The sequence below is a fragment of the Xenopus laevis genome, chromosome 5L, assembly GCF_017654675.1.
Source record: "Xenopus laevis strain J_2021 chromosome 5L, Xenopus_laevis_v10.1, whole genome shotgun sequence".
NCBI lineage: Eukaryota > Metazoa > Chordata > Amphibia > Anura > Pipidae > Xenopus > Xenopus laevis.
Genome location: NC_054379.1, coordinates 112,758,514 through 112,776,899, shown reverse-complemented (window position 1 = coordinate 112,776,899; position 18,386 = coordinate 112,758,514). Strand labels below are relative to the sequence as shown.

Genomic DNA, 18,386 nt, shown 5'->3' with positions numbered 1-18,386 from the left:
TTCCTTCGCCACCTCAGACCAGGTGAAGTAGATAGGGTAGATAGGGATTGCTTCAAAAAATTTTCTAAGTCCCAAAAAACGCTGGCGTTTTTTCTTTTTTTATGGGTGAAAGGCTGAAAAAGATCGAAAGATTTTTTGGGGCTACCCTCCTTCCCCCTAAATTTCCTAACTCATGGCACCTTAACTATACAAACGTAGGGGTTAGGAGCAGTCCGTAGTCGGGAGAGTGAGCCCCTATAAGGGAAAGACCGCACGCCGGTGTATCCAAAGTAGACCGCTCTGGCCGCGGCTTGTAATGCTTCAAGGGATAAAGAGACGGACTCCACCGGACACCATGATAACCACGTGGAAACCAACTTCTTAAAATTATAGATACTTTATTGAAACTTCATTTAAAATCACATGCGGGCAGGGGATGTGTGCTTACATCCCCTGCCCACATGTGATTTTAAATGAAGTTTCAATAAAGTATCTCTAATTTTAAGAAGTTGGTTTCCACGTGGTTATCATGGTGTCCGGTGGAGTCCGTCTCTTTATCCCTTGAAGCACCTTAACTATACAGTGGGCACAAGTGTAGGGCAAAATAAAAATTTTATTTGCTGTTTTGAAGGTTTCCCAGGCTTGTGTAGTGCTGCTACATATACCTCCATTGTAACTTGAATTTGGCGCCGTATGCAAATTAAGCAACGCTAGCGTAACTTCGCTTTGCTTGGCGAATTAACGCTAGTGCAACTTCGCAACCTTACGCTTCCCCTGAGCGCAACTTTGGATTTTAGTGAATTTGCATAGCACTGACGAAAATACGCCTGGAGAAGTGTAGCAAAGCGGACGCGGGTGCAACCAAGAATCTTAGTGAATTTGCCCCAAGGTCGTTAACGTTCACAGGCGTCTTTTATTGCACTAATGAAGCATATTACATTCCCACCATAGTGCCTAATAGAATTGTCTATATGTTTCATGTATCACAGGCAAGCTACATATCGGTCGAATATCGAGGGTTAATTAACCCTCAATATTCGACTGTCGAAGTTAAATCCTTCAACTTCGAATATCGAAGTCGAAGGATTTAGCGCTATTCGTTCGATCAAAAAATCTAACGAAAAATCATTCGATCGAACGATTAAATCCTTCGAATCATTCGATTCGAAGGATTTTAATCCATCGATCGAACTAACGATTTTTGTTCGACCAAAAAAAGCTTAGAAAGCTTAGAAAGCCTATGGGGACCTTCCCCATAGGCTAACATTGACTTTGGTAGCTTTTAGGTGGCGAACTAGGGGGTCGAAGTTTTTTCTTAAAGAGACAGTACGTTGACTATCGAATGGTCGAATTGGACCAGCTGAACAACTGTGGACAGAGTAAGTGCTTCATAAAAATTGAGGAGGGGGGATAACTTACATATTAAAGGTCCCAGGTGTTTTTGTCTGAATGGAATGGTTTTAAGGGTTAATCATTTCCTGTTATTTCAGGGAATGGTAAATAAACCCAAAGGATTGCAGGGTCCAAGCAGATTTATTTAAACAAGGTTTTTCTGTTGTTTGCATTACAGGAGTTGGGTAACATCTTTCATCACTGTTTGTTGACCCTTCTCTGTCCAAGCATTGAACTCGTTGCCATTACTCTCAACCTGAAATCTGAATTTCTCCAAGCAGACTCCACAGTTCTCAGGATCGGCTGTAAGCCATGCAGCATCTTTGTAGCTTCATCTTTTTCTTGCATCTTCTTCGAGGTTCTGCCAGCCAAACCATTGAGGCAGACTGCAATGACCACAATATATTTTACGCAGTAGATAAGGCACTGAGACACCACAACAAGGCGTTAATAGATGGAAACCAGTTTGTTCTCTATAGGATCACAGATGCCAAGATAAAGGTAAGAAATTGCTCTGCACTTTGCTTTATTATGACATGAGAGATAAGCAGCTGAAAGGGGTGTATAGAGCTCAGATTTTGTATACAATTTAATACAATGAACACAAGGTAAACACCTGTAGTTATTTCCCATTGTTTGATTTTTTACCCTGTAATGGCATTACTAATGCAAATTTTGGTCTGTTGTGCATCTTTCCTAGCAGAAAGGGTGTTACAACATTTTGAAACAAATAATTTATCCTTTTTTGACCGTGAGTGTAGAATTTGATTTTATTTTTAGATTTATTTGTTTTTTTTAATGTAGCATAGATATATATTTAGTTTGTATAAGCTGCTCTAAACTGGACTACAGTGCCTTCTAGTGGTCATATTTGGTACATAATACATGTATTTATACTGCATCCTTTTCTTTAAAAACTAGTGAGTTACAAGAAATATCTCTATTCAACCACTAAAATGAAAATCGTTTTTGCCTTTTTTTTAATACCAAAATTTTGGATATGCGCACAATTTTCCATGTGACAATTATCCCCTTAAAAGGGTTGTTCACTTTTGGATTTAACTTTTAGTATGACGTAGAAGGTAATATTCTGAAACAATTTGAAATTGGTTTTGATTCTTTATTATTTGTGGCTTCTGAGTTATTAAGCTTTTTATTCAACAGTTCTCCAGATTGCTATTTAAGCAATCTGGTTGCTAGGGTTCAAATTAACCTAGCAACCATGCACTGATTTGAATAAGACTCCAGAATATGAATAAGAGAGAGCCTGAATAGAAAGATGAGTAATAAAAAGTAGCAATAAAAATACATGTGTAGCCTTATAGAGCATTTGTTTTTAGATGGGGTCAGTGACTCCCATTTGAAAGCTGGAAAGAGTCAGAAGAAAAAGGCAAATAAAAACTATAAAAAATAAATGATGAAGACCGACTAAACAGTTGTTCAGAATTGGACATTCTATAACATACTGAAAATTAACTGAAAGGTGAACCATCCTTTGAATCCACGTTTGTGAAGGAATTATATGTGTTTTAAATGAGTGAAGTCATGTAGCCCATGATTTGCAAGAGATGCTAGGGAAAGCTTCACACTGTTATGGCAGCATGTGCTTTTTTAACAAATCACTAAAGAGACATACTTTTGGGTGTACTGGGCCAGATTCAATTTAATGAGAAAAACTCCCAAATCTTTTTAATTTCTTAAATTTTTCATATAGTCTTCCATTATCAGGCCCACTGCTATGTATCAATACAGTAATATAGAATCTAAAATAATATTCTCACAGTAAACACAAAAAATTTTTTTCTAGCAAATACTGCTCTATTTAACCTTTCAAAATGAATAATGCCATAAATGTCATGCTATAAAGAGTTGAATTAATGCAGGTATGGGACCTGTTATCCAGAATGCTTGGGACCTGGGGTTTTCCGGATAATGGATCTTTCTGTAATTTGGATCTTCCTACCTTAAGTCTACTAGAAAATCATGTAAACATTAAATAAACCCAATAGGCTGGGTTTGCTTCCAATGAGGATTAATAATCTTAGTTGGGATCAAGTACTGTACAAGACTTATGATTTATTATTACAGAGAAAAAGTAAATCATTTTTAAAAATTTGCATTATTTCCATAAAATGGAGTCTATGGGAGATGGCCATTATGTAATTTGGAGCTTTCTGGATAACAGGTTTCCAGATAATGGATCCCATACCTGTACTATAAAGTTGATATAAATAATAATCTTAAAGTTAAAATACATTAATAGATACTAACTGCATATGAACTCAACACCATGCTTTTTTTCCTTTTTTTTCAGACTGATAATAGCGATGGGATACATAACTTTGTCAGCTATGATATACGAGAAGGTTCCTGTGGAGTAAAAAGTGGCAAATTGTGGCAGAATTGTGATTTTAAGCAATCTGATGAAGTAAGATAGTAATTTTCAGAAAAAGTAATAACAATAATTATAAAGTACTGACATTTTGCACAAGACTTGCCTTGGACACAAGTACCTCTTTGCCCGGCTCTGATAACCTCATGTCTTTCATAGACCATGGGAATAAACACTTTCACGGTTGAACAAAAAGTTAAAAAAAAAAGTCCATCAAGTTTACCTGTTCTTAAATATCAAAAAGGAACTGATCCAGAGGAAAGCAAGCAAACTCCCAGTTCGTTTAGCCTCATAGGTGTATTGGTTCCTGACCAGTCAGGTCTGGATGTATTAGTACTGATTATTTAACAATTCATAACCGTATGTGCCTTTACAGTTTGTGTTAAAGCTGTGGCAGGATTTCTCCAGTGAGAAAAAGGGACTACACACAAATACCTCAGATAGACTTTAGATTTAAAAGCCCAGCAGTGATTGTGAAACCGTACTAGTAACAGCCATACAAACGGGGGCATTCTTTTGTATAAATAGGAGTGTAACTGTGCTGTAGGCAAGCTTTTCTGTTTCAGCTGTTCAAGATTTAGATCACCAGGAAACCTGGCTGAAATTCTGAGACAATTGGAAACCCAAAAGTTGTGTATCCTTGCATAATTTATCCATTACAGAACAATAAGCAAATAATTCTGATTTTACTAAATTATTTCATTTTTCTCTTAAGCTGCATAAATCTATATTTGTGGCAAAGCAATCCTATTGGGTTTATTTAATGTTTAATGTTTAGTACCTTAAAGGGGTTGTATACCTTTGAGATAACTTTTAGGGGCAGATTTATCAAGGGTCCAAGTGAAAATTCGAAGTAAAAAAATAGAATTTCAAGCTATTTTTGTGTACTTCGACTAGGGAATAGTCCAAATTAGATTTGAATGGGAAAAAAATGGGAAAATTTGAATATCGAATTTATCATTTAATGTCTCTTTATAACTATGACCATTCACTATCTAAAACTTGCCGGATTGCTGTTGTAGCCTATTGGGGACCTCCTAGAACCAAAATGGAGTCAATTGGTGGACTTTGAAAAATCTACGTTTTTTTTTTAAATACTTCTTATCGAATTCGATCTTACTTCAATTCGAACAATCAAATACATCCTATTCACCCGCAGAAAAACACCATTGATTTTTTAAATAAATTTCGATTGGTCTTTTTTTATTCGAATTTCAGTGTTATGGGTGTTCAAAAAATCTCCCATTGATTCGAAATTCGACCCTTGATAAATCTGCCCCTTAGTGTAATATAGAGAGTGATATTCAGAGACAATGTGCAATTGGTTTTCATTTTTTATCATTAAAGATTTATAAGTTATTTAGCTTATTATTCAGCAGCTCTTCAATTTGCGTCCAAATTACCCTAGCAACCATGTATTGATTTGAATAAGAGACTGGAATATGAATAGGAGATGCCTGAACAGAAGGATCAGTAATAAAAAGTAACTATAACAATACATTTGTAGTCTTACAGAGCAATTGTTTTTAGAAGGGAGTCAGCGACGCCCATTTGAAAGCTGCAAAGTCAGAAAAAAGGCAAATAACTATAAAAAATAAATAATGATAACCAATTGAAAAGTTGCTTAGAATTGGCCGTTCTATAACATAATAAAAGTTACCTTAAAGGTGAACCACCCCTTTAAAGTATGGTGATCCATCCATGGGGGGAAACCTTTATATGTAAAACCCCCAAGTCTCAAACATTGCAGATAATAGATCCTATACATGTACCTGCATTGATAAATAGGTGTTACATCTAGAAAAGTACTTTGGCAAAATCAGAATTAATAGGAGAAATATACATCTACAGCATTGTTCACAGTACACATAATATTATACAGTACAATAAGTTCTCTAGAGCTCCATCAACTCAGTGTTTGAACAAAACAAATTTAAGATTATTTTACAGGCAGGGTTTTGTTAAAAATAGGAAGTGCCCTAAACAAATTACTTTTCTAAATAAGGTTATTCTTCAATATCACCCTCTCAGTGATCTGTCTCCACTTATGTCTGAATCCTTTGCAGAGTGACTTTTCTCAAGCATTTTAGCACAAACTTTTATTTGCTTTTATCCACTTAGCGGATGACTGAAAGGCTCTATTAATATGTAACGGGTTAAAATATAAATACAATTAATTCTAAAGAGTATAAAGAAATAGTGAATAATCACAACGAAGCAACAGTGAAAGCTTTTATATCTGTATGCTGTCTCATTGTCATTAAAAATGTATCATCTTGGATTATATTGTAAGAAAATACCTTGTACCAAACTAGTATATGTCATTGTCATTTCACTAGAAAGTGGGTAAGTGTTCGGCACACGTTGTAGTCAACAAAGAGTTCAAGACCAGTGAAGTCATCTCTCAGAACTGTAGCACTTTCAAAGGTATGTTAATAGCACATTACATATCATGTGGGATTTTCATTTTCGTAAATAACCAGTTTCATTGGATGTATAGAAACTGTCACATGTAATGTTTGATCTTGTTGGGGAGTTCGGGGGTTTGTTTGAAGTTTATTTGGGTGACATGGCAAGGCTATAAAGCCTATAAAGAGATGTTTTTTAAGATAAGATTAACAAGATGTTATTTTTACTCCAGTTAACAAAGTACAACATTGAGATGTATAAGATTATAGAACATTCATTTAAATGTCATAAAATCTGGATCATAACAATTGAGCGAGTGGAAGATTTGTAAATTTAACGTTTTAATGAGCACTTGCAAAATCTTCTGTTTTTAGTCATTTCCCATAAATATGATCAAATGTGATTACCCAAGGCTTAGAGGAGGAAAGGATGACAAGTTATCATGTAACACTGCGTGTGCAAATGTCCACAAACAAGACACTGAGATATTATAGACATGGGGTTTCACAACCTTGATTGACAGCAGCCACAAAGGGCAATGTGTCATAATGTCTCCAGATATGAAATATTTTTAAGCCATAATAATAATTGCTTGCAAATCTGGGTTAATAATACAGTGGTTATTTTGAAATCCATTGTTATTATATGCTCATATTTCTGCATTTTAGGATGTTTTTGTCATGCCCCCAACCCCTTCTATTACTGAGCTTTAGTTAATGTATTTATGCTTTAAAGTAGAATTGAACCCTAATAAATGCCATATTTTATTTAATGAGCTTTTTGAACCAGCTTAAAGGTAAAGCATCTCTATAGTAATAATGATCTAGGCCAGGGATCCCCAACCTTTTATACCTGTGAGCCACATTCAAATGTAACAAGAGTTAGGAAGCAACACAAGCATGAAACAAAGTTCCTGGGTTTGCCAAATAAGGAATGTCATTGTCTATTTGGTAGCCTCTATGTGGACTGGCAGCCTACACAAGACTCTGTTTGGCAGTGCACCTGTTTTTAATGCTACCAAAACTTCCCTCAAAGCCAGGAATCAAAAATAAACACCTGCTTTGAACCCACTGGGAGCAACATCCAAGAGATTAGTGATTACATGTTGCTCACAAGCCACTGGTTGGGGTTCACTGATCTAGGCCTTCAAAGTTATCACAGGAGTTTCCCATTTTGGATTTTGTTAGAAACATCTGCAATATGCACACGCTGTTTGTGTTTTGAAGAGATGTTGATAAGCTAAGCTTAGGGGTTGTCACAAATGATCATGCATAAAATAAGGTTTGTCAGTCATAGAAGCTGATGCTATAGGGCTGAATATTAAATTTACCTATCAGCTTCAGCCTTATATTGTGACATATATAAATATATTCAGTATCTTGTGCAATGGCCCCTAAGCCTCGGTAAGTGACAACAGCAGAAGGCATGTGCAGTGAATCAGCAGATTCAACAGAGCTACAGGGGCATCTTCGGGGGCACAGATATTTACTGCTAAATGGCTGTAGTTGCCTTGGCTGGTATAGAATCTCAAAACATAATGTGGAGCATTTCTGCCCTATTTATTTTGCTAAGCTTTAAATTAGCCTTTAAATTGCAAAGCCTATCTAAATGGAATGTGTATTTGCCAATGTTTTCAGTTGAGCCTATTGTGTCTGCCGTTCACCAACAATGCCTTGGATGCCAAACAAATCTTGACACCGGAAATAAGGATTTGTTACCCATAATAAAGGCTGCTATTGAAAAAATGAACAAACTGGGCAATCATCCGTTCTACTTTGATGTGGAGAATATTATCGAGGCCACACGCCAGGTGTGTATGTTTCTTACTTGCAACTAATGTTGTCTAGTTAACTCATGCTTACAGTGCATATGTTTTTGCATTTTCAAATCATCTTTTTATTAGGAGGCATAGCCTTTTGTCATTGGGCCACAGTTAGTTATACCACAGGGTTATGCCAAACTAAAGCAAACTGCAATTTTGGCTCACTGCTTTTTTGACCCACCATCTTTTCCTCCTCTCAACCCTGGGTGGCATGAATAGCCCACCCTTCAAATGTCACTGCTATGTGAATAATTTTACAGCAAAAATATTACACTCCAAAGGGCGAATGTAATTAAAATTTACAAGTGATATTTAAAATGGCGCTTTAGTGAATGTTTAGGACTGCTTGCAATGCAAAGGTTTAGCCTTAACACCTGCTCTGGAATTTTGTTTTGCTGCCAAAAACACTTTGCGCTTGCGAAATTGAATTACATATGCTGTGAATGCTCACAAAAGCCATTTGGTTGCAAACTTTAATCAGTCAAAAAGGATGCAAACATGGTTGCAATTTCATCCCCCCAAGTGCCTAAGCTCCCCTTGTCTATCAGCCTACTCAGTTCCTAACCACACATAGATATACACAATACACAATATACCCATAGACACAAATTGCACACCTACTGCTTACACATTACACATCCACACAAACACACTACTCACATACCATGCACCCTCTGTAATGATAGGTTAGCTGATAAGATTGTTCCAGGGTGGCAACAAAATTTGCCTGTGTATGGCCAGCTTAACAGCCAATAAAGTAATAATAAATCAAACACTAAGGGGTCCGTTTACTAAAGCGCAGTAAAAATATGTGCACAAAATATAGACAAATTTGTCGCCAAATATGTTTTCGGCAGTTTACTAACATGCGGTAAATATAAATTTGCAAATTTTCTTTGCGCAAAAATATGTTTTCGCCAGTTATCGCATTCGCTGAAAATAACGATACATACACATTAACGCCTGGTTTACTAAACAACGTAATGTGCAAAAGACAACATTTACGCAACATTATTTGCAAAATTTTACCGCCAGAAAATTCTCAAGGGGCAGGACATATCCCATAATACTGTTTTTTTACCCATCATTCTTTGCTGACAGGAGAGAGATCTGTAGCTATTGCAGACAGGATGTTTTGGCTTCTGCTTCTATCTGTTGCAATAGCAGCAGTTTCAGCTCAGAGTCGTATTATTGGCAGGGGGCATCACAGTCCAAGGATTCGTCAGCCTCAATGCTTTTTTGGTTTCATTGTGATTGGCTTCATTAAACTGTGCATTTATATGAAGCAAAGAGATTGATTGGTATGATGTGTTGTTCATATGATTCTCTTGGCAGACGGGTTTATATGATGCATAAATGTTTGATTGGTGTTACTCTGGTAATGTTGTTGGATGGTATAATCATCAGTCAATAAAGTTTATGAGTTTTGAAGATTCATTTCTGGCCATAAATGACACAGTAAAAATTGCCATTATAACCACCATAAAACAAGACTATTTTATAGCATAAATATTCGCAAAAATGTAATTTGTTGCCAGAAAATTTGCAACTCACTATAATTAGCGCTAATGTAAGCTGGTTCATTAACGTAGTTACCGCTTCTGAGCGCATTTTAGTAAACTTAGTAAACTTAGTCGCTGTGAATATTTTGGCAGAAAAATATTCTCAGCGATAACATGCGGAAACTTAAAGTCAGATTTATCGCACTTTAGTAAACGGACCTCTATATTCCTTGCTTCCCTTCCCCTTTTAGCTTGTATGCAGGGCCCTCAATAGTATTAGTTACAGTGATATGTGTATCTGGGCTGCTCCATAATTTTTTAAAGATGAATTTACATACCCTTACTCTGTAAAGAGCTGTGGAAAATGATAACACTATATAAATAACAACATTACTAAAGATGCACTCATGTCAATAACCTATAAGACAATGCTGTGATGCAAGTAAGTGAAAAGAAGGAAATACTACACATTTTAATACTGGTGGAAGATAAAATAATACTGTACTTATCAATTACTTTTACCTCATACACAAGCGGCAGGGGTGCTCCAACAATGAGGCGAGATGAGACACTCGCCTCGGGCGGCAGCGCCCCCCTGGTTCCTAGAGGCAGCAAAAATGCAGCTTCTGGTAACTAAGAGCCGAATTTCCATTTTTGAACCCAGAAATTCATCTCTTCTAGAGCAGAGAGTGCAATTGCGTTCTCTGCACTAGCGACTGGGCCGCCCACGACCCCTCTGGAGCAACGTGGACCATCCTGTCCCCCTCCGGCGCTGAAAGGTGAGTGCCGCGGGAAGGGTTGGGGGCGGCAAAAAGAAGGCCACCTCAGGCCACAAAATGGATAGGATCGCCCCTGACAAGCGTAGATATAGTCATCCTGTATTAAGTTTATAAAAACCCATAGACAAACACTGAATTACACTTGCTTTTCTACTTCCATCACAGACTCGTTTTTTTTGGTACAAAAAGGGATTGATACTTCTGTAAAGTGGGTGCAATTATGGGCAGATTGGGAGTGGTCTGCCCTAGTGTGGACCATTTTTTTTACTAAAAATGTCCCAATTTTTCATCACCTTGTAACAAATGAATACATTAAGTGGAATTTGCATTCACTCTTAACATTTGATATCTTTTAAATGCCCTATGCTATATTCAAATAGACATCTGCATTTTTACCTGGCTATTATAAGGATATATAGAAGCTCAACATTACGGTACTTACCAATTACTTTCTGAATGGATTTACATTTAAACCTTAACATTTAAGAAAGACCTCAGCGTGCTAGCTTTTTTTTCATTGTATAAATGCTCCCTCTGATTCTTTATTTAGTCCTCTGCACAATGCCCTGTCAGCAAGAAGGTTTTTGCTTGGCCTGTGTGCCAAAGTGAAAGCAGAAGCCACTTTGTAATGATGCAGCAGATAGAACCTTTCCAGGTTTCCATGGGTCTTCTATTTAGAGCCAGTCTAATGTCAAGTTGATATCCAAAATTTTACTGCTTTTTAAACAATTAGGGAGGAATGTAATAATGGTTGCTAATGCAAAAATTGTTCGTAATGCGAATAAATGTTTGCAAAGGGAACAATTTTGCCCCTCACACGACAGCAGGATAGTGATTGCAAATTTTATAGTTTGTGATGTGTATGTAATAAAATTTCTTAATGAAAATGTTGTTACATTTGCTCCAAAAGATTACGCCACCTTCAAGCAGGTGCTAAAGGTTCGCAATGTGCAATTAAGATTCGCAATGCAATAAAAGGCTAATGAAGAATATTACATTGCTAAATGCAAATTTATATTCACAAATTTGTTCTCTTTGCAAATTCTATTACATTTCGTCTTTCTAAATATATGTTTTGTTATTTGTGTAGGATGCCCTCCCTGTTTCTTTACAGGAGATATATCCTGAAATACTGATTGCAGTAACTGTTTGACATGCATTACTGGAGGGAGCAGGCTAGTATTGTGTATTTTCTTGTATATAGGGTAGCCACCTTTCCTGTGGAATCTTACCAACCTGTGGGGAAAGAGGCAGTGATGTCCCAAGGGTGTATTGGTGACATCATAGGGAATGAGCAGATTGGGATGGGAAATGGGTAATGATGCTTTTCAGGTAACTATTGCTTGAAATGCACACGTGTCAACCCTCACAATATGTATATTCCTGGCAGGGGTGGAACAGAGGGCATGGTCTGGGTAAAACAGGAGCACCACTTTGGTTTTGCAGCATTAGAGCAGTTTTTATGCAACTATGGTAGAAAATCACTAGTGCTGCTCTTTCCAATGATTACCTCTGAACAGGTAGGAAGGCAGAAAGGTGAGATTCTAGGCATATTTAAACCCTGTTTTGGGTATTAAAACCACCCAAAGACAGTGCTGTGTGTTATAAAAGCATTCTAAACTGCCGGAGAGTAGCTACTGAACAAGTTAATCAACGTAAAGTCATACATTTTACAAATTGGGGAAAGGGCCTTTGTAGTTCAGTGCATTCAGTCAAAGTTAGAGCCTGCTCAGTGAAATTGGTCCTGTTGATATCTCACCTCCCCTGTCATAAATACGTAACTACTTTTATTCTCAAATCTTCTCATGTTTTTAAAGTTGTGCTAGCATTATGTTCGGATGATTATAAGGAATTATATTTTACCATCTAGAATATTTTTTGTTGAAGCTTCTACATTGGTAAGAGTATCCCAGTCAGAATTTGTGCTAAATTTCTATTCTAATGTGAAGCAATTGCAGGAAGCATACAGCATTTTCAACACTCCTCCTTCGCTTCTGGTATCTGCACAAAATGTTGTGCCTAAAATGCTGCATTAAACAGTTGCTATTAGAGCATTTTCAGTTCCCGGTGTTATTGCACTTTACATTGCTGTTTTGCCTTGAACAGTGATGCAGCAAAGTAATGAAAAGAATGATACAGGGGTATACTTTTGTTGTTATTTTTATTGATTACTTTTCTATTCAGATGCCTTCTTAAATTGTGGCACTAAATGCTTCAGTTAATTCTTCTCGTTTAAGATTGTAAGCGATTTTGGGCAGGGCCGTCTTTATCTCTTGTATCGTTTTTTTTTTAATCTGGGTTTTTGTATATGCCAATTTATTGTACAATGTTGTGGAATATGTTAGTGCTAAATAAATATAAGGCTAGAGCTTGGGGATGGAAAGTATGTGAGCTTCAGTGGGAGAAAAGGGCACAGGACAATTACAATACAATGAAACTAAATAAAAAATTTTTGATCTGGATCTATCATCCTGAAACCTTTTACAAGACAACTGTTTGGAAGTCTCTAAAAACAGTAATGCTCTCACCCAAGGTGCTATAGTTAAAACAATGCTTTTTACTGTTCCTCGAGTACCTGTAACTGAGGTTACAGGGGACACGGTTTGATATTATTATTATTATTCTTTGGTAGCCCCAGTTAACCATTCCACCTCCTGCTGGCTGCTTTCCCTAGCTTTGTAAAAGAGCCAACAGGACTCAGACCAGAAAATGTCTATGGGAAGCTTTAAAAAAACAAAGTATAATTTTAAAGGAAATTTTTTAATTTAAAGCAGGATCGATTTAATTATTTGTGCTTATATTATTAGGATGAGTCTTAAAAATGCTTGTTGTCCCCTAAGCCAGTTTTAGGCCAAGGATACCCCTATCCCCTGGGGCATCTCACATCCCCCTCAAGAATGACACAGAGACTTAATTTGGTGCAAAATATGTGTGGAAGTCACTTTCTTTATTTATTACTTTTTGCTAAAAAGGACTAGGTACCCCCTGACCCCCAGCTGCGGCTCCTATCACCAACCTGGGCATTGTGCCCACACCGTAATAGACAACCATAGGGAGCAGGGATCATGGGGCCAAGCGCCCTCTGTGACCAATCAGTCGCCCATCCTCCTGCTCCCAACCGTGTGCATAACTGGCGCTAACCCCAGCCCCTTGCATGACTCAGACAAGACCGTGCAGTCAAAGTCTGCTCCACACTAGTGACTCTCCAAAGGGTAGGCCTGCACTGTAACCGTCTTTTCTCCTGGAGCCGCACTGCCGCTGACCCCCACACATTTGTAGCCGCAGCTGATTTCAGGGAGTACCTTTGACTTCACATATAATAATGCTCCAGAGGAAGGCGAAAAAACCCTTCGGTGTGTGTTTCCAATTGGCACCGTAGGGGAAAATTCCTTCCTGACCCCGTCTAGGCGATCGGTCCGAAGACCCTGGAGCACCTTCTTAGCCTCCATCCACCTACAGGGTGGGAGGGTGGGAAACAAAAAACAAAAGTTAGTCTGCTGCTCCTGGCTTGGTTTCGTCCTTAAAAGTCTGTCCCTTCTCTGCACCAGCCCCCTTTTACCTCCCCCAACCCGCCCCCTTTTTTCCCGCCACTAGGTATGTCTCCCTTTGTTCCCTTTGTATGTGTCCAGGGGGAGGGAAAGGGGGGCTGGGGTGGCAAACAGCCCCAGCTGCCTGCACATACCTAAAGCCCTGGGGGAAGGGGTCCCTTGCCTAAGTCCCACTCTCCCCTATACAGGTCTCGTTCCCTCTAGGCCAAGGATACCCCTATCCCCTGGGGCATCTCACATCCCCCTCAAGAATGACACAGAGACTTAATTTGGTGCAAAATATGTGTGGAAGTCACTTTCTTTATTTATTACTTTTTGCTAAAAAGGACTAGGTACCCCCTGACCCCCAGCTGCGGCTCCTATCACCAACCTGGGCATTGTGCCCACACCGTAATAGACAACCATAGGGAGCAGGGATCATGGGGCCAAGCGCCCTCTGTGACCAATCAGTCGCCCATCCTCCTGCTCCCAACCGTGTGCATAACTGGCGCTAACCCCAGCCCCTTGCATGACTCAGACAAGACCGTGCAGTCAAAGTCTGCTCCACACTAGTGACTCTCCAAAGGGTAGGCCTGCACTGTAACCGTCTTTTCTCCTGGAGCCGCACTGCCGCCACCCAATGGAAAAGGGGGGAGGGGTACCACCTTGTCCTTTTCCATGGCCCACCTATACCTCCTGTGACTTCCACCACTCCTGAATAAATGACCCGATGTTCCCTAAAAACAGATCCAAACCTTCACTTGACAGATGAACTCCATCTTCCCTAAAGAACTGGTGTTGCTTACTTCTTATGTTGTCGTGCCTTATGATACCTTTTCCAAAGGAACACATGAATTTATGCATGGCCCGGTTCACTTTCTTTCTAGCTTTTTCCACGCCTTTGGGTGAAATTGCCCCCCTCCAATTGCTCCTCTGTATAATGTCTGACCAAGCTAACCCCCGACCTTCCTGTTTTCCAGCATCTCCGACAAGTCGGCCCTCATGTTCTCTATGAGTGCTGGAGTCTTTTTTGACGTGAGATCGTTTCCCCCTGTATGAATTATAACTAAATGCACGAAATTAATTCGATGGAGCGCGTTATAGAACCTACCTTTTAGCTGCTCCCATCTCATACCTCTCCAACCCTGCCATGCCAACTTCATGTGTTCCTTTGGTAACCCCAGCTGTTGCCCTGCTGCATGCTTTTCGGCCCAGAAAATAAATGAGTGCCCTATAACCAATATGTTGACAGCAGATCCGCACCTTGCTGCGAAGTAAATACATATGCAAGGTTAGCTTCCATTTTTCATTTTTTCCACGGGCCGTATATACTTCCTATATGCCTCTGATTTCCATCTCCCCATCTTTTTTATCTTCTCTATACACTCCCCCCTCATTGCTGCCTCCGTTGCTGCACCTATTCTGAAAGAATGTGAACTAAATTTCTTTGGGTCCCAACCATTGACTATTACTGCCTTCTTCAGCACCTGGCTAAACTGGAAAGCAGAAAGGGGGGATGAGTCTTTGTGCAGTAGTAGCAGCTGCCCACCCCCGGGCCGGACTGTCCTATAATTCACCAGTGCCTTGATCGTACATGTTATTTTACCTGTGGCCTCTATACCTATCCACCTCCCTTTCCCTTCCTGATCGGTTTTAGATCTACTAACATAGACCAAAGCTTTCCCCTCTTGTATAACTACGTGCTTGTCCATTAAACCTTTCCCTGCGGCCTTTTTTGATGGGGGGACCAATTCACTTAACCGCAACGCCCCCCCAAATGCTAATGTGAATGCTGCCCTGAACAGCATATATTCAAATTGATCAAAACAGACCTTTTTTAATGCCCTTATGACCAGAGTCAGCCTGCTCTCCACTATTGGTTCTCTTTCATCTACTCTAGGGCCCTCCGCTCTTGCCCATCCTTTCATAACTTTCCTAATTACTGGGCTGCGTACTATCTCAGGTCTACCTTCTGCTACTGAAAAATGGGAAATCGCCGCTAGCGTGGCGCTGGCGCCTGCTTTTGATTTTCCCTCCCTATACATTAACGCCAAAAATGACAACAAATCTTTAGTGCTGCCCTCTCTCTTACCGCTTTCGCAGAATAGTTGCCATCTTTTCCATGCCTTTTTGTATGCGGCAAGAGTTCTCTCGGATACAGATTTCCCGTACAGCTCTTCTAAGAGAGGTTCACCAACTGCCATAAATTATCAGGGCAATTATGAGGTGTTTTTGCTGCGCTGGGTGCCAATTTAAAGAAAAGATCCCATTTTTCCCTTGACAATGCGTCAGCCAATGTGTTTTCTACACCTGGGATGTGCTGCGCTCTGAATGAGATGTTAAACCTCATGCAAATTAAAACTAACTGTCTCAATAGATTGATTACTGGGGCTGAATCCGATGATAAGTTATTAACTGCACACACCACCCCCATATTGTCTGATATGAACCGAATTGCTTTATCTCTAAAATCTCCTGCCCATAGCTCTAGTGCTACTACTATGGGGAATAACTCTAGCAAAGTCAAATTCTTAGTTAAACCCAACTCACGCCATGCTTGCGGCCACCTTCCAGCGCACCACTTTCCTGCAAAGTAAGCTCCATAACCAATGCTACCTGATGCATCTGTTAACAATTCCAATTCTCTGTTATTCTTTGTCTCAGATAACCATAACCTTATTCCGTTAAATTCTGTCAAAAAACTAACCCAAACACCCAAATCTGCTCTTAACTCCTTAGTTATCCTTATTTTGTGGAATGGTTTTTTAACTCCTGTCGTAGCCTTTTCCAACCTTCTCTTAAATATCCGACCCATTGGAATTACTCTACATGCAAAGTTCAGCAGCCCCAAAGCCTGTTGCATTTCTCTCAACGTTACTTTTTTAGTCCCCATTAAATTATGTATTGCCTGCTTGCTTTTTTCTACTTTATCCCTTGGCAACCTGCACCTCCTGGCTTTTGTATCTATCTCAATTCCCAAAAATGTCAACTTTGTAGTTGGCTGCACTGTCTTTTCGTCCGCTACTGGGACACCTAACTCTTTTAGCATCTGTAAAAATATTAACAAGGTTTCCTGGCATTTCCCTGTTTGTTTGGGCCCTATGATTAAAAAGTCATCTAGGTAGTGGGCTATGGCCGCATTCCCCGACCTTTGGCATATAAGCCAATGCAAAAATGTGCTAAACATCTCAAAATATGAACATGAAATTGCACATCCCATAGGTAAGCATAAATCCACAAAAAATGCTCTCTGAAAATAACACCCGGTCAACTTAAAACTCTCTGGGTGTAAAGGTAAAAGCCTAAATGCAGACTCTATGTCCACCTTTGCTAACAATGCCCTGTCCCCTTGTCCCTTTACTATTTCTAAAGCTTCGTCGAAAGACTGGTACTGCACCTTGCACTGTTCTTTATCTAGTGCATCATTCACTGATGCCCCTACTGGATATGAAAGGTGCTGTATCATCCTGAATTTACCCTGCTCTTTTTGGGCACTACGCCTAGCGGAGATACCACCAGGCCCTCTATGGGGAGGACTTCAAATGGCCCTGCCATCCTACCTGCTTTTACTTCTTTTTCAATTTTTTGTTTTAAAACATCCTCATGCTGGCCAGCTGATTTTAAATTTTTATAGATTTTACTAGGGGGGGGTGTTTGCGCTACAGGAATCTTAAAACCGTCCAAAAAACCCTTTGCTAAGAATACTGCTGCCTCTTTATCTGGGTAACCAAGTAATGACTCACTTAGCTTGCCCATCTGCACTGGCGTTGCCGCTCTTTTGCTGAGCACCTCGAAAGGGCTGCCTGTTTGCTTGGGTCTCCCTTCTCTTGTTACATTCACTTACAATATGAGAAGATCCACATGCAGAGCATGCATGCCTAAATTTGCATGCATACCCTCTATTACATCTCCTCTCGTTGTATGCGAAACACACGTTCCTTGGTTTGACCGTATAGCTCCCTTTGTTCACATTATAGCTTGTACTACTCTCTTTAGACACCAATCTTGTCCATAAATCTATGTCCTTCTGCCCGAAAGATAACATTCTACTATTTACAATCTTTTTCCTGAAAGCCTGGTCATAATCATACCATGAAGTACCCTTGTAAAACAGATATGTGTCAATTATTGTATCAATGTATTTTATGATATTCAAACTCTGCTCCGGCTTTTTAACTAGGTATACGCTTGAGAAAACCAAAAACCCTTTCAACCAATCAAATATCGATTTTCCCCTTCTCCCTTTTTCCTCCTGTTTCACCCCTTCTTCCTTTTCTTGAACTGCTTCCCTGGTTAAACTGTAAATATCCACAAATTTACCCTCTTCTATAGACTTTCTCGCTTTCTTAGGTAAATGTGCTGCAGTCTCTGTAAGTGCGCATGCATATGTATCCCCAGCCCCAGCTAGGACCATTACCGGAGTGGTTTCTTTTGAATTTTTCTCTATACCCCCACCTTTCTCTTTGCCTTTCAGATACTTCTTAAGTATGGCTAACATTTTACCCCCTTCTGACTCACTATCTGAATCCTCTGAATCAGAATCCAAATCAATTGGTATGTCATGTTGCACATTCAACTCACCCA

The 18,386-nt window shown here is 39.3% G+C and overlaps 1 protein-coding gene across 1 annotated transcript in view; it reads left to right on the top strand.

The window, feature by feature from the left end:
• The first annotated feature begins 1,669 nt into the window (after nucleotides 1-1,669).
• Nucleotides 1,670-18,386, top strand: part of kng1.L (kininogen 1 L homeolog) — a 30,744-nt gene continuing 14,027 nt past the window's right edge. The window contains 4 exon segments of the mRNA NM_001094659.1: nucleotides 1,670-1,872; nucleotides 3,686-3,799; nucleotides 6,103-6,190; nucleotides 7,810-7,982. Coding sequence (NP_001088128.1) covers nucleotides 1,684-1,872; nucleotides 3,686-3,799; nucleotides 6,103-6,190; nucleotides 7,810-7,982 — 564 coding nt within the window. The 5' untranslated portion in view covers nucleotides 1,670-1,683.